General features: G+C 39.2%; 1 protein-coding gene across 2 annotated transcripts in view; it reads right to left on the bottom strand.

Moving 5' to 3' along the window:
• Positions 1–22,875, bottom strand: part of plppr2a (phospholipid phosphatase related 2a) — an 81,761-nt gene that overhangs the window by 34,206 nt on the left and 24,680 nt on the right. For both annotated transcript variants that reach the window (XM_017720216.2, XM_017720214.2), the window contains exon 3: positions 8,153–8,341. In XM_017720216.2, coding sequence (XP_017575705.1) covers positions 8,153–8,341 — 189 coding nt within the window. The remainder of the gene's footprint in view (positions 1–8,152; positions 8,342–22,875) is intronic.

Genomic DNA, 22,875 nt, shown 5'->3' on the forward strand with positions numbered 1-22,875 from the left:
CACAAAAGTCCATTTGAGATTACCTCACAGACTGGTGCACTTTGAAGCAGATTTAAGCATGTATGTTTGATGGATTACAAGCTTCCATTACTTGTTAGTGTTATTAGCTTCATAGCCCAAACTTTGGACTCAAGACATTTTGTCTGATGGACTATGTTAATTTTAAAAGTAAAAATTTGTGTGATTTTTTTTTTAACCTATGAGGTCTGAGAGAGGAAGAATGAGAGGGAAAGAAAATGTACGCATGTGAACTTATCACCGCCAGGTCTCTGAAAGCTAGTGCCAGTTTTAGGAGCCACAGGCTGAAACACACTCATACCTCATGCATAATGCATAACTGGAGTTTAAATGAATGGTCAATTGTCCTACTGTCTACTCGTTGAAAAGGTCATGAGGGAAAAGAGCAGGAGGAGTGCTGTGATGGCCAGAGTCTGAAGGGTGTTGGAGGTCTTCATTTTGCCACTTTAACTGCCCTCTGTCTGCTATCCTAGTGGGTGACAAAGAGCTCAGACTCAGGCTCAAAAGCTGACCGAATTAATTAGTGAGCCAAATGTGCCCTCGGGGTTGAGCTGGACGTCATAGTGCCCTCTGGTGGAGCTGGAGAAACTGGGTACAGTGACCCAGACAGAATTGGCATCAGCAAGACGTAGGATCAGTGGAGCTCACTGACACAACAAACAGTGACATTACTGCTGTATGAGTTTTGACTAGATACTCCACTAAGACGTTTTAACAATTTATTCTTCAAAATAGATGAATGACAACTTAGTCTGTCCCAAAGTCCACACTTTTGATGTGTGATTTTGCTTAAGTGCACACCAATGTGATGCTTTTTGAAAGGGCACAATCACTTGTTAAACTGAAACAGTAGCCACGTTAACATGCAGCCTAATAATCTGTTAATAATCCAACTAATATCTTAATTGTAATATAATACGTTCATGTGCACATCTTAATTGGAATACATTAGTCCAACTGAGACCGTTCGGAATACAATTTCTATCCAATTGAACAAGGTGAATAATCCTGTAAATAATCTGTTAAATAGAAGAACAATAGCCATGTAAACCCTTATATCTGATTACATTCCCAGCATGTGCGTTTGCGGCGTAGCGAAGGTTTACAACGTTTAACTTGGTGAGAGCAGAAACTGGTCTGGAGAGGAGACAAAATTAATGCTTTGAAATTTAAAAGATGGTGGTGGGTTGGGCATCCAGCATGGGTGTCTCAGAACACATCGTCTTCTTCTCGCCCTTCTTTATTAAGCACACGTGAAGTACATTTTCCTGAGTCTGCCATAATTTTAAAATAAATAAAAAACATAAGCACTGCTTACTGCTGCTCGTCTCTCTCTGACTGGACTCACGTGATGCTCGTTGTCATGGTAACATCTACACTAAGTGGTACTCTACTCATGTGCGTAAAAAAAACACTAGTATTAGAATTAATACAAACAGTATTCATTGGATAGGTAGTGTATTCGTGTATGTCTGTGTGTTTGTTTAACCATTTCTAAACCTCTCCTCATGGCAGTACTACATGTGGTAATCATCCAATACCTGGTTTGGCTAATCAGTACTTCATTATGTTAAATCAAGAATGCTGGTGATGGAATTGAACAAATCCATGTGATGGCTGGGGGAATCCAGGAGAAATATAGAACCAAACCTCTAGTCCTTCAGACAAGCTCACAAGATACTAACTACTTATTTGAAAGTAAGTAGTTCTTGTTACTTTTCACTATGGTCATGTTTATGTACATTAATTTTAATGATAAATTACATTTTACAAGTGAAAATGATAATGCTAAAGATATATGGTTTTAAACAATGTACTTTTGCACAGTGATGTATACTGTGTCTTTGTGAAACACTGTGTTATCATGCTGAGGATGTGCACTAGGGATATGCACAAGTGCGAACACTTAGTTAACTGTCTGATGTGCTAATATTTTAATACTGAAATCAGTGGAAAGAGAAAAAAATATGCATGAAACTTGCATTCATGACTTTGTCAGCCATTCAGAACTTTCTTCTCTTAAACTTCGACATTCACAAGCTTATAAGTGTACAAAGACTGTCTGAATGCACCCGTGCATGGACCTTTTGAAGTTCTCTGAGACTGAGTCTTTTTTAGGCTGTGGCTGCGATTTGTTTTTGTTGAGTATGAGACCTTGTGCATGTATTACTTGTTTGATGAGTGGAATTTGGGTCAGGCTTTGTCTGCGCTTTGTTTTGATTAGATGAGTCTGAGTCTGGGTCATGTTATGTTTGTGTTCCGTGTTTGATTGCTTGGGGTTCGGTCAGGCTTCGTCAGAGCTCAGAGTTTGAGTGCCTGAGTCTGAGACTTGTCAGGTTGTGCTGTGTGCTGGGTTCAGTGTGGGTCATGTTTTTCCTGCGCTACATATTTGACTGAATCTGGGTCATGCTATGTTTGTGTTCTGTGTTTGATTGGTTGAGTCAGATTCACATCATGTCTATAAGTTTATCAAAAGGACACATCAACATAATGCATAATTAAGGCTTCTGGGCCAAGATCCTGAGAAGGGACAAAAGAGCAGGAACTTTGAGACAGTATCTCAGACTAATTACTGATGGTGTTAAACGTGCGGTGTATAGAGCTTCAAGCCTTAGGGAACAAGAATGTTTTCTTTCATATTCGGTTAATTCATCTCTAATGGGTAAACAATATGCAGGTAAAAGATCTGACTTATGCATAGCGCTCCACTGCCCATTAAATGACATTAGATTTCACCAAAATTCTCCCCTTTCCCCTAATCTTAGGTAAAGTTTATGAAACCCTTCAACAGTCCAAAGGCTAATGTGGTTTGTTCCACAAGCACAGCTACAACAAAACCATTTTCTTCCCGTTTTTTTCTGTTTGAGGCAGAGAAACAGAGCGAACAGAAGCTTACCACCAAATAAAAGCCAACCTATATGCATAACTGAGCTAGCAAGCCAGCTCAAATGTCTGTCAGTCTGGCTGTCATTTGTTTGTTCATTCATGTGTTCATCCATCCTAGCCCAGTGTTTCCTGCATGTTCATTCCTTGGATGCACATGCAGCAGTGATGTGAATCACCTTATCAAAGTGTTGCTACATGAATGCTGGAAAATGTTTTAGTGGGCAGACACGGTGTGGTCTACGACACAACTTGCATTTGGTGGTTGTGTTTAGCTCTGCTTAAGGGCATAGAAGGCTGGGAGTGTTGGACATAGGCTTATAAAAGTAGTGATGGATCCAGCAGGTTGATTTGAGAGGAGAGAGGCTGTTAAAGATGTTAATTAAAAAAGTCCATTAGATGTGCAGCTCAGTTGTGGCTTTCCTGATAATGATGAATCACAGGACTAACGAATGTGTTAACAGGATTCTAAAGCAACACGTTTTCTCCTATGGAACTGCCAAACACACTCCTTTTAAAGATCTGTAACCCCTTAAATTGGTCCTTAAATTGGGCTCTCACTGGGCGGAAAGCAGGAAATACCCTGCATCATGTTAATATTTATCAGACTTAACATTCACAGGAACTTTAAATCACAATGAGTCTATTCTTACCTCAAATCATACCGGCATGTCCAGGAGACTCAAACATAGTGGTGTCCTATGGCTGACACATTGTGGCATGTGATGATTCTTTTCTCCCTGACTTGTGAGGTAAAATATGGTCTTGAAATAAAAATATAATCTGGTATACGCAAAAACACATGTTTAGACGTCAATATATGGAAACAGCCTGGTAAAGTTAAGTGGCTTTTTTGATCCCACAACTGGGGAAATTCCACCTCCGCATTTAACCCATCCGAGAAGTGAAACACCACATACACACTAGTGAACACACACACTAGGGGGCAGTGAGCACACACTTGCCCGGAGCAGTGGGCAGCCCTATCCATAGCGCTCGGGGAGCAGTTGGGGGTTAGGTGTCTTGCTCAAGGACACCTCAGTCATGGACTGTCGGCCCTGGGGATCGAACCGGCAACCTTCCGGTCACAGGGCCAGATCTCTAACTTCCAGCCCACGACTGCCCCAGAGTCAGTATATGCCTCAGACCACACTACACCACCGGTCACAATCATATGGAGGCCAGCTGGAATAAGGAGGAGAATTAGGAGGCCCACAAAGCACCAAAACAGGTGCTCTATCCAATTAAGGCTGTGCTGGCTTCAGGTCCAGTTTGCTCCTGGAGAAAATGAAACCTTGGTGGTTTGATTTAAAGTCAAGACCTTCCTCAGAGTGACCAAAATTTTTGCACCATTTTTCTGAGCTACTTTTGTCTGTTAAAGACCTCACTTAAACTACTGTATATTTATGTTTTTATATTATTAAACTAAATGCAGTTTGATTCTGTATGGCCTTCTGTTTGCTCTGAATTCCGAACTCTCAAACGTTAATATCACTGATATTTCTGAGGGTAAAACTTATCTCAACTTTGTTAAAATGTTTTCTTGGCTAGCTGGTTGGATCGAAGTCTAAATGAAATGAACCTCATGTCTGAAGCAAGGAACAAGTTTCATATGGAAGACTCCAACAGATAAAATTGTAACCTACTGGGGATTTTTGTCTGTGGACAAAAACTCAATGTTTGATCAGCTGAGTCTTGCTGAGCTTTTGCTGGGTCTCTGTCTTTGATTGATTGAGTCTGACTCTGGTTTTGTGAATGCCCTAGCAGGCAGAGAGCTTGCACCAGGTGCTGCATATTTCATGCTTGCTGACTCTCTCTCTCTCTCTCTCTCTCTCTCTCTCTCTCTCTCTCTCTCTCTCTCTCTCTCTCTCTCTCTCTCTCTCTCTCTCTCTGTCTCTCTCTCTCTCTCTCTCTCTCTCTCTCTCTCTCTCTGTCTCTCTCTCTCTCTGTCTCTGTCTCTGTCTCTCTCTCTCTCTCTCTCTCTCTGTCTCTGTCTCTGTCTCTCTCTCTCTCTCTCTCTCTCTCTCTCTCTCTCTCTCTGTCTCTCTCTCTCTCTCTCTCTCTCTGTCTCTCTCTCTCTCTGTCTCTGTCTCTGTCTCTGTCTCTCTCTCTCTCTCTCTCTCTCTCTGTCTCTCTCTGTCTCTCTCTGTCTCTCTCTCTCTGTCTCTCTCTGTCTCTCTCTGTCTCTCTCTCTCTCTTCCTATAAGCTGACTCGGACAGCATCCAGATCTGTCTCTCCTTTGCTATTTTTGTTCAAATTTCTTTTACATGTACCCTACGGATATCTGGGTATCTGATGCTTTTCATTTTACTCCTTTACTCTTCCCTCTATCTTATCTCAGATCTCTCTGCTTATTCTCAGCTGTGCTCTGTCAGTCTATTTTCACTTTGGTTGCACGTGCACATTTACACATTTAGGCTCACGCGTACACAACCACACACGTACACACCTCTCCTTAGGCTTCAGCACTACTCTGGCCAACTCTCTCATTAGCATACAAACACACACACACACACACACACACACACACACACACACACACACACACACACACACACACACACACACTCATCCCCCTCCCCCACCCTTCACACACACCTCACACAGTCAAGTAACACACCCTGCAAAAGGTGGGAGGTAAATCCATGTGGTTTTACAATCTGTTACCTGCAGCTTACTATACAACATGAAGACAGTAGCAAAAGGAACACCATTAACCCTATTCATACCTATTTAGGTAAACAAGCATCAAATGCAAGGAGTACATTGGTCACAGCACATGTGCAGTAGTCCTGGTGGTAGAAGTGGGCAATACCATGATGCTGTATCAATATTGTGATGAATTTTGTTATAGTGGTAAACATATCACAGTCATCACTAGCACTTAAAGAACACTGAACAACTACGTGCTTCATTACAAAGAGAGCTTAATTAGTCCTGTTTATTAGGATTGTGTGCAGTGAACAAAAAGTCTTAATTTTTTTTTAAAGTGGCACTACTAGTGTATTGTGTCTGCATGTCAAAATATTAAGTCTAATGCCGAAAGTCTAGGGTACAAGCCTAGTTAATAAAATTAGGGAGCCCATGTTTCCTGTGTGTATCCTGCCTTCTGCCCGATGACCGCTGGGATAGGCTCCAGCACCCCGCTGCCACCCTGAGGAAGAGGCAGCTTAGAGAATGGATGGATGGATGTTTCCTGTGTGCTAAGAGAATGTTTTAAACCTGATGTAGCAGGTTTTAGCATTTATTTTGTTTTGTTTTTATTCTCTGGACACTTTTTAAAAAGTGGTTCACACAACAAACACATTATAACCACTATAAGCATTATAATACAGCTATTAGCATGTGATTGACCTTAGCTAGTTATCTAGATTAGACGCATATTCAATATTAAGCCTAGGAGGCTGTTAGCCCTAGCATTGGTTTTGGTGGCAAAAATCTTTTAAGCAAAGATTTGTCACATCATAAAACATCTTTTATTGACTCACTAACAAGATTATGACTCCCACTCAGACCACTCTACGCTTCAGCTTGGGTGTGTTCATTCATACAACCTGATTGGTCGACTAAATAAAAGTTTCAACTTTTTCCAACTTAACACTCAACTAAAAAACACCAACTGCAGCAATTTGTGGCTGTTTTTTATGGGATTATATGCAATTACATGCGCTTATACTCTAAAAAGTGAAATTACAACACACCTACCTGTGTTACCTGCTTTAACACATTTTGTGTCACTTTTAATATACAGTGTGTCACCCTTCACTAGGCACAGCAGTATTTTAAAACATTTTGTGTTAAAAGTAGCACAAAAGCATGTTGTCCTTAGCCGACCACATTGACGTGGTGTGTATAGTTAAGGAAGCCTCACATAGTATATTTCCACTAGCATGGCAGCAAGGGGTGGGGGATATATAACACACACACATATATATATATATATATAAAACTTCACAATACTTTAAGAGATTTGTTTATTTTTTTATATTTTATAAGTTGCCACAGACAAAATGCCCCAGTAGTCCCACAGTTTAAAAATACTGTCAACAACTATTGACTACAAAGATTTTGGTTCAGTGATTGATAAGTGGCCTAACTATATGCTCTTTGTAATGAAACATGCAGTTTGTTAGCCTACTGGCAATACCCACAATATACAGTTTTATGCAAAGGTTTTGGTGGCCTGAGTCAAATTATATGTTTGATTTGTTGATTTTCTGAGTGAAAATAAGTGAACACAGAGAAAACACTTCTATACATCTTAATACAGAAGTACTGTTTATTTCCTGGATTTAAAACATTGTAAAGAATGTGTAAAAGTTTATGTTTGTCCAATCTTTTTAATGTGTTTCATTAAAAAAAAAAAACATATTTAAGTGCATTCTCTATTCAGCTTGTAGCAACTTATGTTCACTTAGAAAATCAACAAAACCTCTGATTTGCCTGGAGGTTTTCTAACTTTTACATTCAAAACGCATGTTGTGAAATACAATTTAAAAAAAAAGGTGCCAAAAAAGTTTCTTTGTGCACTTTTGGTTTCCTGCCGGGGGATGCAACTTTAGAGAGCCATTTTTTGTGATGAGATGTGAGTGTGGAGAACCTTTTACAAGTTAAAAGAGCTTCCATGTAGTGTGACGGTTCTAGGAAGAACCATTAAATTAGCATGGACTGTTTATATGAAAATTCTATAAAGTTTTAAATAGTTCTTCACACTTTCTTTTTCAATCAAGGTTCCTCTAGGAACCAAAAGTGGTTCTTGTATTGCATCTCTCGAGGAACTCTCTGTAGCAGCTTAATTTTTAAGAGACGTAATTTATACCAATAAATATCCTCATATTATATCCTCATATTATATCCTCTATTTTATAGAACAGAATACTATCTTGGATAATCTTCTATATCTAAATATATATAAAATATCTAGAGCTAAAATGCAACACTGTTCAATGACACTGATTCCGGTATACAAGGCGATATATCAATCAGCATCTACATGTAAGTTGTAAGTCAAACACAGAGCCTTTCTCTTTCTCTTATGCGTACACACACACACACACACACACACACACACCCTCGCAACAAGCCACCCACCTACTCACACATATGAGTCTATCCTTTTATCCGCGCTGAACCAGCAGCATCAGCACCCACGCACAAGTTCATTCTCCCAACCCATTTACACACCACAGTGAGCGAGCGAGATAAACAGAAAGTGAGAGCGAGAGAGAGCACAGCGTGCTGTGTACTCACCGTAATGGTGGGGACGGCAGTGACCAGCGAGTAGACGAGGACCGGTGGCACTTTGCTGCTTTCGTCTGGGCCCGGGTACGGCTTGGAGAAGGCTTTGTCGTAGCAGAAGAAGCCCTGGACGTGAACGGGGAACGTGTCCGTGTACTCGAAGTAATACGCCAACAGCACGGTGCCCGCCATGATCACCAACTGGAAATAGAACATGATCCTGTCTTTAGAAGCGAGAAGAAGAAGAAGGAGGAGGAGGAGGAACACTCCAAAGCCTGTACTCCACTCCTCTTACTACCACACACAGCACCGGCATATAGAGAGAGAGAGAGAGAGAGAGAGAGAGAGAGAGAGAGAGAGAGAGGAAGAGCGAGAGAGAGAGGAAGGGGGGAGAGAGACACAGAGGGGAAGAGAGAGAGAAAAAGGAAGTGTAGGGAGAGAGGAGAAAGAGGAGAGACGGGAGATACAGAGAGAAAAGAAGGGTGGGGAGAGGTGCGAGAAAGATGGGGAGAAAGAGAGATTAGGGGCGAAAGATCGAGAGAGAGAGAGAGAGAGAGAGAGAGAGAGAGAGGAAGGGGAAAAAGAGAAAGAGTGAGGAAAAGGGGAAGCGGAAAGAGAGAGAGTAAGAAGGGGAGAGAAAGAACAAGGTAAAGGGGAAGGAGAAAGAGAAAGAAGGGGTGAGAAGGGGAAAGAGAGGAAGAGAAAAGAGATGTGTGAGAGAGAGAACAGTGAGAGTGAGAGAGCGGGTAGAAAGAAAGACAGGAAAAAGGGAAAGAAGAGGAAGACAGAGAGAGGGAAAGCAAGAGAGAGGAAAAGGGACAGAAAAAGAGAGGGAGAAAGCGAAAGAGATTAAAGAGACAGAAAAAGAGTAAAAGGAAAGAGGGAGAGAGCCAGAGATAGAGAGAGGAAACAGGAGGGAGAGGGAGAGAGTGTGAGAGAAGCTCCTACAGAGAAAGAAAAAAGGTTTCTTGTATCGACAAAGCAACCCAGCATAAGAAAAGGAGAGAGTGAGAGAGAGAGTGAGTGAGTGAGTGAGTGAGTGAGAGAGAGAGAGAGAGAGAGAGAGAGAGAGAGAGAGAGAAAGAGAGAGAGAGAGAGAGAGAGAGAGAGAGAGAGAGAGAGAGAGTGCGAGCACAATGGAAAACAGTAAAAAAAAAGGCAGAAAGGGGAAAGAGAGACAAGAAGGTTGAGTTAAAGAGAGGAGGGAAGGGGGCTGCTGTGTGTGTGTGTGTGAGCTGGCACAAACGGGTCTGCCATGTGTAGCAGTATATGTGTGTGTGTGTGTGTGTGTGTGTGTGTGTGTGTGTGTGTGTGTGTGAAGTGCAGCGTGAGTGGATGTCATGTGTGAACATGATCATTAACACATTTTAAATGGAGGCTTCTTTCTGTCCTGCTTTCAGCATCGCTCCCAAATTCTCTAACATTTCAACACCAACACGCACTGAACACAGTCTGCTCTCTGGGGAAGGTGAATAGGAGTGTGTGTGTGTGTGTGTGTGTGTGTGTGTGGGTGTGGGTGTGTGTGTATGGCACAGATGAGGGTCACCCTGAGGGGTTTATTCACACATAGTTGAGTGCACATACACACAAACACACACACACACACGTTTGTTTCATACATTGTCAGGACATTAGGTCGTGCATATGTCCCATATGTATTATACAGTATGGTCCAAAAAATCAGAGCTCACTCTTCATTTCTTTCTCTTCCAGAGAAACAGCCATTTAGGACAAGCGATCCATTTTTCAGCATGAAGAGAAAAACAAAGCAGAAAACTTATTTTCACAAGAAGGTGTAAAATTTGATTTGCAAATTTTCTTCTCTTAGTAAAAGCTTCTTGACAGCTACAGTGACACATCCTTTCAGACTCAGAGCACTGAGTTGTGTTCTCACAGTGGGAGGATGGACAGAAACAGCTGTTTATTAGCGGTGTACTGAATGCAGTTCTTTGCAAAAATTCTTTTAAAATCTATTTAAAACTGTCATAGCAGTAAGAGTGTTTTTCCAGTAAAAACGCTGCATAATATTAGTTATATGTATATAAATACAAACAAACATAAATACGCCACAAGAGTTTTTGTTTATTCTTTTTTCAACCTCGTAAAATTTCAGTGAGAACACAGTTAGAAGAACAGTTCGGAACAGTCAGAAGAAGTTCGGTTCCTGACGTTTTGCTGCAACTCTAGCCATTGTATGGATTTGTTAAAGGAGACATATTTTCCTCTTATTTTCTCAGTTAAACATATTTCCTTGTGCTCTTTGAAAGACGTGTGATGAGAAAGGAAAAGAACACATTGTGTATAGTGTGTTTTAACCTAGGATTTTCTTAGCTGTGCAGAAGGGTCATTTTCTGGACACTGACTCTCATTATCCGACTGGACAGAACAGGTGCATCGTTGTGCTGCTGTGGCTCAGAAATGGCTGCAGCAGGCCACTGCATTGTGAGAGTGCATATGTTCAAACCTGAATCGAACCTGAATCATATACAGACAAAGGCCCAACCACCACATGGTTGAAGTTCATGTTCGCAGCCCTGGTATTTTTTTTGTTAATGTGTGCTACATATCAGTTTTCTATCATTAGTCTCATTAAGGCCTCAAAACTCAGTGCTCTAAGCTGAATTTAGCCTCATAGCTGCATTTATTTTCAAGAGCTTAGCCAAGAACTGAAATCTTCAAATCGCAAAGGGGAGGCAAACAATCATCCTGAAGGGCACATCATGCTACTGAACTGAACTGAAATACAGAACCAAACTAATGTGTTTACTGGCCTGTACAAAATTCATAATCACATTTGAACACTGCTGTTATATTTTTGAGCGTACTTGAACTCCAGTCGTGGGCTGGAGGTTAGGGAGCCAGCCTTGTTACTGGAAGGTTGCTGGTTCGAGTCCCCTGAGCTGTCAGAACATAACTGAAGTACCCTTGAGCAAGGCACCTAACCTCCAACTGCTCCCCGGGGCCTGCGGATACAGCTGCCCACCGCTCTGTGTGTGTGCATCCACTAGTGTGTATGTGGGAGTTTCACTGCACAGATGAGTTAAATGCAGAGGTGAATCTCTCCGTTGTGGGACTAATAAGGATAACAGCTAAATAGGGCTTTATAATGATGCCATGATGCTTTGCTCAGCCAATGAGCTACTCTGCTTGCCAACCAATTAGCACTCAGTAGCAGTAATACTAACCAATCAGTGCTCAGTATCAGTAATGCTAGCATCCTACTGCCAAAAATGTCTTAGCTATAGAAAAAAAAAAAAAAGGAAATTTACAAATACGTGTGGTAAGAAAGTAACTTTTAATTTTTAGTCGTTTAGCTCCATTCACCCCCACCTGTGGTTGCCCGCTTGTGTTTTGTAATCATATTTTTGATATAGCGGGAAAACCAGTGTGAAGTGACCAGGCTCCCCCTAAACTGGTTCTGAAGGCACTACTTTGCTGTGACGTAGAAATGGGAAGACAACCTATAGAATATTAGGCCTTGTTTAAAAATGAAAATATGCTAAATGACATTTCAGCATTTCCCGAATGGGATGTACAATGAAAAGTAATGTATATGTGAACTGGTAAGGAAAATGCAGGTTTGTGTACTGGGTCTTCTTTAAATTCCATCAGTAACACATCTGATTTAATTTAATGAAGAATTGAAACAGGTATTTAAATGTATTTAAGTGTATTTAAAGGTATTTAAATGGCGCAGATATTTAAATGTAAACACTGGACTTCCTCACGGAGAAATAAATACATTCTCACATTTTCTGTCCTGAAAGTGCACAAAAACAAACACATGCACATACTCTCACACAGACACACAGACGCACACACACACACATACAGTGAGTTATTTATAAACCTCATGTCAGTCAATCCTTCAGACGTATTCAGAAATGTCCTCCCTATCCATCTTTCCCTGGAGAGCAGAGATTGTTTGGCGTGTCATTGTGTAGAAGACGGTAATGGTCACATGCTTCTACTGTTGTTTCAGGAAACAGAACACATTTAAAAGGTGCCAGCTATTCCAACCACATGTGAAACCACAGAAAATAAAAACGCCAACAGTCACTTTCAGACTTTTTTTATATAATCAGTAGATGCTTCTTCGTTGCTCTTGGGCTTATACTGGTAGGACAGTGTCATATATAATGAAGCAAAGAAATCATAACACCACACAAGCTTCAATTAAAGATTAAAATCTGCTCAACAATGCTTTCGAGAGGAAAACGGACTCCAGTCAACTCCATCTTAGCTCATAAGATGCTAAAATGTACCTTTACCCCTTAATCTTTAACTCAGGGATTTACAAGTTAGTGCTTACTAAATAATTCAATAACTCATAACGCTTACTGAACAATAAATCTTAAGATTAATAACTAAGTAATGACTTTTGGGTGCAAGACGTTACATTACATAAATGTCACTGTGGTGATTTCATGGTCTGGCTGAGTGCTATTTCCGGCACATGTTCAGACACCTACACTAGTCTGAGGACCATCCTGTTTTTGTCAAGCCCAGCATAAAGCATTTGTCTCATTAGATCAGATTACTCACAGGGAGGCTCAAAATACGCATCTTTATTTCGCTCTTCGTGAAAATCCCACTCTGTCTTAATCTCGTCATGACTCAACGGCACGATGCAGGCATATGCTCAGCCTGAAGGGAAAGGCTACTGTGGAGAGATGCCTGTGCTTCTGAAGGTCTTAATAACCATAAAAAAGCAGGACATGATGACTCATATTAACACTGGCTTTGAAAATGCCATTTCTCCAAGCTGTGGGCTTGAGTTTCAGATCAGCCACTTTCTTAAAGTAAGTTAAAGAATGACAACACAGGCCATTTTCAGTTAAATAGATGACATTCAGTTTCATTCAATTCAGTACAATTTTACTATTAACACAAGCGAACATTTAAATTAAACTATGTATATATTATTGGATTTTTTGGTATAGCGCTATATTCAAAAGCTGTCAAATTACATGGTTTGTTGCTTTTCTAAGTAAAAATAAGTCGATAATCCTCCAGTGGGAACGTAAGTAAGCATTTTAAGTAAAAAAAATGTTATAATTTCTATTTGTTTGCTGAATTTGATGTATTTGAGAAAAAAAAACCCAAATGTGCCATAACTTGTGCACAAGCCACATTTCATGTTTTATTATTTCACCCCGTTTATTAAACTCAGCAAATAATCGGTGATTGTGTATTGATATGTATTATAACGTATTAACTTATTTTCATTTTAATGAAATGTCATTTGACCAGGGCACCTAAACATTCGCACATGACTGTATGATGCAGATGAGCTGGACTACGTTATTGTGACCAGCAAAGAGGCAGCTCAGTATTGTGACGGTGTGATGGTGTGACTTCCTCCACCAGCTAACTTCAGTACATGAAAAAAGTGTGACCTTCCACACAGACTTAATAAAAGTTTAATATAAGCACTCCACACTTCCCCATGCGGTTGAATGGGATTTCCCCCAACATTCCGTAAGGTAGTTGATCTGAAAGCATTTGTTGATGGAACATATACAGACTCTATAGACTCAATCAAAATGTTATATGGCTCTATGACTATGCTTCAAAGGGGGCCCAAATGTCAGTTGTTGCAGTTTGGCTATTGTGGCCAGTTCAGCATTGACAGATTTTGATTATTTAGGAAGCACTCGAGCATGCTGTTTGAATTTGGCGAGCACACGAGGCCCACATGGTCCTGTAACCCATGGTGCCAGAATCGCGATGTGGGTCTCTGCTCGTTCAGAGAGCATTAATTCAGAGAGGGAGAAGGAGGGAGAATTCCATATGGCACCAGGACTATTTTCTACTACAAATTTAGTTCGCAGTAAAGAACTCTCAGCTCTGCTTTATTTCGGTTTCAGTTTGTACGTAGGTGCTGGTGCAAAATTGACTTTGATCTCGTCCGTCAGTTAAATTTCAATTCCTACGTTCAGCAGCCAATTTACTATCAGCCTTGTCATTATTCCTTCCACTAGATAAGGTAAAAAGTTGATTCTAATGTGAAGTACTGTAAAGTAAAATGCTATTTTAAGTTTGATTAGGCAAAAAATTTGTTTCAAATGTATTAAATTTAATTCATTTAAACTGTTTTTAGGAAGCTTCTGATCATAACTATTGTTTATTTTATTATATATAACAATGTTGCAAAATTGACTGCACTCACGGATTTTAAAGGTTTGAAAATGTTTGACCACAAAATTAACTTTACAGGTGAAGAATAAAATTAATTTTCAATGTAATTTTAATTCGTACCATTTGTATTGTGATGAAACACAATATATGTGCCAGCTGGCATTTTTAAATGTATATGTGTGTATGTATATATATATATATATATATATATATATATATATATATATATATATATGTGTGTGTGTGTGTGTGTGTGTGTGTGTGTGTGTGTGTGTGTGTGTGTGTGTACCCTGCAGTTTCCTGATTCAATTCCTAAGTATTCATCAGTTCCTAAAGAGCTGGATCTGCAGTTTTGGGGTGAAAATATTAGAAAGTTTCTGTGGGAGTGGTCTGCAAATCGGGTCATTGTATCATAATGGAGGTAAAGGGGTCATGAATAGTGTTAAAATGTAAAATACGGTTGAACTTTGCAGTAACAAAAACTGCATCAAATTTGTGTCTGTACATTTTTTATTTGTTTGTATTTCTTAAACACTAAACACTTTAGAAAAAAAACCCACAAACTTAAATTCTTGTTTTTCTCCAAACCACAGAGAAGGGGTGGCAATGCTGTGTGAAACTGGATGGGTGTCAGAATCAGAATATTATTATTTTTTCACCACAAATGATGCTGTGATACAGTTTTGCTTGTGAACTGCGGTAAAATGTAATGACATTTAGAGACAACAACTCAAATTTAGCCACAAATAGAGTATTAAACTTTTCTTGATTTACATGGCATTACTTATTGATTTCCTTTTTTTATGCAACGGTATTCTCGGTGTTAACTATATCATTCATGTTTCAACATGAGTCTTCAGCTAATGCTCGTTAGTCATCACTTCAGCTGTCTGAGGTAGGCAGCATCAGAGTTACATCTGGTTGAGTTAACCACACAGATGGTAAAGGCTATTTTAATGCTAACATGTACAGCTGCTGGCAGCACTGACGGTAGACCAGTGGCCACAGGCCATGATGGTGAAAAAATATATTCTACGGATCTAATAACACCTCGCTTTAATGTCTCATGATTTTTCACATGCTTATAATTTATGTTTGATTTAACAGATGTTTGTGTGTTAAGTTAATCATCTCAGAATGCTTTGAAAAACAGTTTCATGTATAAGACATTTTCATTTGACTTGACTGGCTTGACTAGTCTTATCTTGACTCATTTATTTCTTATGCGTATGTTTCGTTCCACGTTTTCCAGATCAGAATATGGCCAGTGTTGTCTAGTTCATTTGAGCCTCTCTGGGCAGCAGTGCACCCCAACAGCAGTTGGAATTTTGTTGTCTTGCTGTATGATTTGGCTTTGTAATCTCTAGTTGGCTTCCCATCTATTTTGTGCAAGCAGCCAGAATTTGGATGTTGCCTGATTTTGCTTCTTATCAAACTGACAAACATGGAGTTTAGACACACTGGTGCATCCAGGAACAAAAAAAACTTGATTTCTTAAAAAAAAAAAAAAAACTTTTGCACTTGAATTCTCACAAAACACATTCTGAGTTAAAGCAACTTAACAAGAATTGCTATAATATGGTAGTTGATCATGCCCCGCCCACAAGTGCATCGTGCTTAATAACTTCTGCAAGCTTGGACAAGCTTAACAGAACATTATTAAAATATATATTCAACCTAATGAGAAACTGCAGTTTCTGCCAAAACACTAGTGATCACAAAACAGCCACTGTACTGCTAGTGTTGTTTAGAGTCACTATATGAAGCTGAGTTTCCAGTTAAAAGTGCCTCACTAATGAGCTGGACTATGTTGTTGGAAATGACAAAGAATATGCCACCATGCTAATGTTACCACAGTTACACAACAAAAAAACGATACTCAGTCCATCTTAACTGGGATATATATATAATGATCTGACTTCAGAACACTTCCAACAGAGGAAAGCTTTGTGGTTCTCAGTCTGGGGGAGGTTGAGAAAAAAGGCCTGGATTTTGAATTAAACATTTCTGAGAATTATATTTTAGCTAAGGTTGTGTATTTTTCCAAATAACGAGCTTAAGTTGGGTTCACTGCAATACGTCCCCACAGGTTTTTCACCATCATCTCTACAACAGCAGTGCTATCTAAGCAGTGGCGGAAAACTGTGTGAAAGCAAAAAGTCTCATCAGGAGTCGCACAAGTTAAACGATGCTTTGAGTAAATGAATGGGTCGTTACACCATTAATCCTAAAGGTGTGACCTTTTATACTTTTGCCAAATAAATATCATTTCTACATTTCATTTTAGGCATTCTGGCCAAAAAACATCCATGCCTGATTTTCTAAGAAGGCATGATGGGCCAACTTTCAGTAAAGCTTATATACTATATAAATATGGGTCCATTTCTCAACTTTCAACTCATGCATGACAGTGTATAATAGGACAGTATTTTCTATCTTCTGCTAGCTTTCACTAATCTCTCTAATATACTCACTGGTGCAGTTGAGTAATCAGTTATTCCCCACCTCCTGGAAGACATGACCATCTAGCTGTGAGACCTCAGGCCCTAAGAGCGTGACATACAGTCCTAAGTCCTCTAGACAACACAACAAGATAGTTTCTCTGGCACTCTGATGTCCTAACTCTAATTAGTCTTCAAATCAGGCTCATTACCTCTAGATATCTTGAGGTATATTTTTGGGTGCTCTCTCACATGCGGACAGTCCGCAGCCCTCCGACAGGGAGGTTGTGCAGTAATTTGACTGAGAGGTTTCTCTATGTAAGCACTGCTCATTACAGACTTTAATTCTGACTGACAAGTGCACAGGAAAGTGCACAGGACTCTGCAGGCATGGCAGTTGCGTTTGATGAGGATGGAAGGGTGGACATGGATGCATGAATCAACCTTGTTTTAACATTGTAGAGTAGATCTTCCCTACTCAACAGGACTCTTCTGACTCAGCCAAGGCATATGTCGTATCTGAAGTTTGGTTCCTTAGTTTTGCATTGGAACTATGACGCTGACGTAGCTGAGTAATGCAAGCTTATACTACAATAAGCGTTGTGCAAACCGAATACCTGAATCAGCAAACTCTTGTCAAATGGGGACCTTTTGGGCCAAAGTGCTGTGGAGATTCTTGTCTCAAACTGCATCAAGATGTTGAGGATTATGTGCATTTGCTTGTTTTTCTGAACTACCGCTTGAAAACAAGGTTGCCATCATGACCAACACGGAGTGGGTTTCAGAACATTGTAAATTGGGACACAAGACAAAAATGGTCATTACCAGCACCTCTATCATCATATATCTCCTTCTGGCTTGCTGTCTAACATGGGCTCCATGCTGGCACCACACAGCCATAATTGTCCACAAGGCAGTGTGAGTGAAAAATAGCTGGCCTTATTGACCTGCAGCACTTGGAAAGCCGTGAGACTGATTAGCCCCTCGTTAGCACTGATGATGTACACTACTACAGACAGAACAATCAATACAACCTCTGAGGAACTGCCAGATGTGTCGTAAAGTCCTTTATGGTTAGCTATCCACTGTGCTGACAGTAAGATGCTAGCTCAGTCTAATTATCTTGATGACAGTGTTGCAAATCAATGAGAATCTATTTAAGTATAAGTATATACTCCTTGGGGAATATCCTTGAATAAAAAATAGAAATATCCTACTTACATGAATTATATAGAAATATTATGAGACATATCATAAGCAATATCCTGACTAAGCAGCATTTTTAGCAAAATGAGAGGTAAACTTTTGTGCTTATGTAACTTCTAATACTTCCACACTAAAGTCAAAGAAGAACCACTTTTGGTCATCATTTTTGCTAATAAGATGTGTCTAAAGATGCTATTTTATATTCTTTAAAGAACATATAAATAAAATAAAGTCACTAATAAAAGGAGGGATCATGTCATTATCATTAGGCATGCACTGATCATCTGATACTTTGCTACCAAACTGGCTGATAGTAGATTTTCTATTAGCATTTCTTTTAAGTTGCACTATGTAAAGTTCTGGGCTTTGGAGACCTCTACAGTGGAAACGTGTAATTGCATGCAACTTACAGACGAACATTTTGCAATGTTAGCTGTGCTTGAGACCCCTTTTCTGGGAAGATGAATCTGATGATTATGATCGCAATGATACTCTATCGCTATTTATATTATCATCAGCTTCATTAGTGAAATGTTGATTCTGTAATTTTGTGATTAAAATAACGTCTATTTAAAATAATGTGCCTATTTAGCACCATGAGTCATCCATAAATATATATTAAACATTCTGTAGCACAGATGTAGCAAAGGCATTTAAATATAGCGAATGTGCACTTACCTGCTTCGTCAGAGTTACATCATAAAATTGCAGCCAAAAATAACAACTTGGCCAATTTATTGCGTGTCTGTCAATATTTTTCCCATCTTTTACTTGTCCACTTATGGGCCCTTAGGTCACTTTCTTTGTGTTAGCTTTGCACTCTTTGTGTGTATCCTTTTATTTCCATTATTAGTCTTATAATTCATGCTGCTTTAAAAACTATATCAAAATTCGCTGCAGTACAAAGTCATGCATCGTACGTTGTGGTGTGGCAGCTTGAGCTATAAATAATTTAGAATTGTATGCCTTTGAATGAGACTGCTTAATGCACTTATAACGGGAAAAACATGCCTAGGCAGAATTTGTGTCAACAGGCTTTATCTGAGAATACCAAAAGAGACTTTTTATCTGTGCAATCTTTTTCCTATGACACTTCCCAATGTAAAAAAGGGCAAATAGAGAGCGATTGCCTTTCTTAGCTTAAACGAGCCATCTGCCCACTCGGGAAAGAAAGTACTTGTTACTAATGTAGTAATTTCCCAAAAATGCTATAATGGTCAGAGCAGCAAGACTTTGCGCTTAACTTGGACAAAAAAGTAATAATACCTAATACCTTAATAACTTGCTCAATCATGAAATGCAATGCCTTAACAGAAAGTGTAATACTATTTTCAATTATAATGTAATACTTTGTAATATTATTGGGAAGGTATTACATTTTGAGGTTGACCATATATTACCTCTTTGCAATACTGAGACGAACAGAAGGCACCACTGGGAGCCATTGAGTTACAGACAAATTTTAGTGACTTAATGTTTTTTGCTTTTTAATGTTTTTCTCATAAATATAATTTCTTTCATCTGATTTTTATAAGACTATGCAAGTTGTAACCAGAACCAGTCTTATGAGATGTTTTAAAAGCAGAGAATCTTTCTGAAAGAAGAATAAACTCTTCTAACTCTTCTAAGACTTCATCTCATTGATGCTTCCTTCATTCCAGGCTGGGCTGATAATCAGTAAAAGCATTATTATATTATCAGTTAAAGATTCTATGGCATAATTGGACAAGTTATTACATTATTGACCAAGTTACATTTTTAGGGTTATTATTATTATTATTATTAGGTTCTACCCTTATTTATGAGTATAAAGATGGTAATGGCAGCTTGCAACTTTGCTTGCAATGGGCCCAGCACAGCCCTGGCTTACAACTTTCTCCTCCTCACAGAATTATCCTTTCATCCTTCGTTCATGCTCCCTGTCCCTGCAGTGCTGTTTCTGCTGCCTCTCCTGCTGTTCTCTAACTTAGTGGGTTTTTAGCTCTGCTGAATATTTCATGGAACTGCCAGTGTAGTTCAACCTCAGCTGCCACATGACTGGCACACAGACTCCACGGTGACCCACCAGCAGCACCATAAACCCCTACAGATCTACTTTACACAGAGGAAACGTTCACTCAGAACCACAAAACACCCAGATTACACCTCAGATTATGCTTCACGATGAGACTTTGAACTGTAGGAGTCAAATAACACTAATACTAATGCTCACAGCAGCCTCTAGGCTATGCTAATCTTGTTAATCCTGTTACTGATAGCTTTATGAGTCTGTCAGGAAAAGACAGTAAAACAAAGGGAGAAATGTCTAATGGGACTGCTGTATTGATTCTGCTGTAGAGACGTTTGGCTGTTGATTTAACTCGGGATGCTATCTGACGACTGACGATCCACTTTGTGGTGATTACCATTGTGATTAGCAGTGGTGGACAGTAACAAAGTAAATGTAATTAGTTTCTGTACTTAAGTAGTTTTTGTGTATCTGTACTGAAGTTTCTCCATTCTGGGCGACTTTTTCCTCCACAACATTCTGAGAAATCTGTCGTTCCTTTTGGTTTCTCTGTGTATAAAAACACATTATATATATAAAAAATATGTATAAAAAATTCATACAAACACTTTCATTTTATAGTAAATGAGTTTGGGCTGGTTTATGTTTATGAACAGACGCCTACAGATCAACATAGTAAAGGAGCTCATCTGTGATCCTGAGTTTAAAGCCAGTTTTTATTCAACTTAAACTTGGAACTAAGTTGTAAATAAATCTGAAACTGAAACTTTGCTTGTGTGTAAAAAGTGATTTCAGAGCCACTCGGTTCTCCCTGATGGAAACTGTTTACCTTCAGTGTTTTGTGCTTCTGATCATTTTAATAGACGTCAGCGTCACTAATTAATGACGTTCTATTAAAAGACTGGTTTACCAAGAGAGACGCTGGAGGACTTTCACCTGAAATGAGTTCATGAAGCCAGTCTGGTTATAAAAATGATAACAGGACATCAGAGCCAGAATTACTCTTTCAGTACGTTTACTTCATACTTAAGTACATTTGAAGCCAAATACTTTGGTACTTTTACTCAAGTTGAGGTCTAAAAGGAGGAACTTCTACTTTTACTGGAGTAATATTTTACCTTGTGTATCTCTACTTTAACTCAAGTACATGATTTGTGTACCTCTGGTGATTAGAGACACATTTTTAACTGTCCCGCTCTTTCCTATTATTGAATAATTGTTTGTTATATGATAATAATAACAGTATCAGATGCAATTGTCCAGAGCAGCTAGAACCATGTGAAAGCAATGTAAGCCAAGATGACACAAAGAATCCAGAGAATCTACAAGAATCTAAAAAAAGCTAAAGGTCTATCATAGCTGAGGGGTTTTATTGTAATTGCTTTTCTGTTTCACAGGAATTACTATATCATTTGATCCATTACATAGATCGATATGTACTATATTTATTTCTGTTTTGCTTTCTATATTGCCACGCCTGGTTCTGCACTTTTCACTTTTTCTGTCAAAAACTGACCAAAACATCCAAAAATGTAAATGATTTTTTCTTTCCAAAAAGATTAAACGTGCAACAATAACCATTTAATACATTCAAAATAGCTCAAGGCCTTCTCTTCTGCTTACAAATACACTGAAGTTATGGATACTGAAGTTTAGAATCTACATTTTTGTACACATTTTGCTGCTTGTTTAAATGATTCATGAATGAGAAATAATGAATATGAAATTACACTTATTATTGCTGGGTTAATTATTACTGTTCTCAGTGTACTGCGTGTACCATCCAAACTAAAAATCACAGCACATGGATCAATACTGAAACAATATGTCCCCAAACATGCAGTAAATCTCTCCAGCATTTCAGTTTGTGTTCTTCTCTCTGCTCCTCTGTAATGGTGTGTGGCTCCCGCAGGTGCACTAGTGTTTCAGAGCCATGTTAGAGCCTCACTCGCTCAAAGAGCACTTCTGTGTTAGCAGCATTACTGCTGAAGGTCAAAGGTGCAGCACTGGGGCGTGCCATCAAAAGTATGTCGTCCATTAAGAGCTCCGAGACAACCTCCCCAACACACACACTTGGACCCGGACCCAGACACACACACATGCAGTTGCAAGTGCACTGCAAGTTCCACACATACCCACCAGTTTATTAGGTACTTTGTTGCTAGAATTACCATCCATTTCCAACTCCAGCAGGTGAACCTACAGCAAACTTGCAGTGAGAAAGGCAGTGAGAGTAGGTCAATTTCTTTTCTTTTTTTTTTAAAGAGACCCTTATTAGTCCCACAACGGGGAAATTTCACCTTCGCATTTAACCCATCCGTGAAGTGAAATACCACATGCACTCTAGTGAGCAGACACACACTAGGGGCAGTGAGCACACTTGCCCAGAGTGGTAGGCAACCCAATCCGCAGCGCCCGGGGAGCAGTTGGGGGTTAGGTGTCTTGCTCAAGGACACCTCAGTCATGTGCTGTCTGGGTATCGAACCAGCGACCTTATATCAAGTTATATATATATCAGGTTATATCAAGATTTTGTCTGTTCCAACTTATTAATCCTCTGGAAAAAAGAGAAATATTATCAAGAAAATGTCTTGAAGCATTGTGATAATATTTTTGACATATACATGCAAGCATAATACAGTTATTTGCAAAAGTTTTAACACCCCTGGTCAAATGACTTGTTCTGTTGGTTTTCTACATGAAAACAATTTAACGCATCCTCTACAGAGAACAAACTTAAATGTGACATTTTTATGCAAATGTTTGTGCAACATTTTTATTTATTTGCTGAATTGAACAAATTGGGAAAAACATATATAATTTTAAAATGTGACATCAATTTTGTTACATTTTATGCTTTATTCCCCCAATATGTTAAATTCATTAAAAAGGATGTAAACTTCTTTTTTCTGACCTAAACTTTTGCATATGACTGTATT

Source organism: Pygocentrus nattereri, chromosome 14 (genome assembly GCF_015220715.1).
Source record: "Pygocentrus nattereri isolate fPygNat1 chromosome 14, fPygNat1.pri, whole genome shotgun sequence".
Taxonomy (NCBI): Eukaryota; Metazoa; Chordata; class Actinopteri; order Characiformes; family Serrasalmidae; genus Pygocentrus; species Pygocentrus nattereri.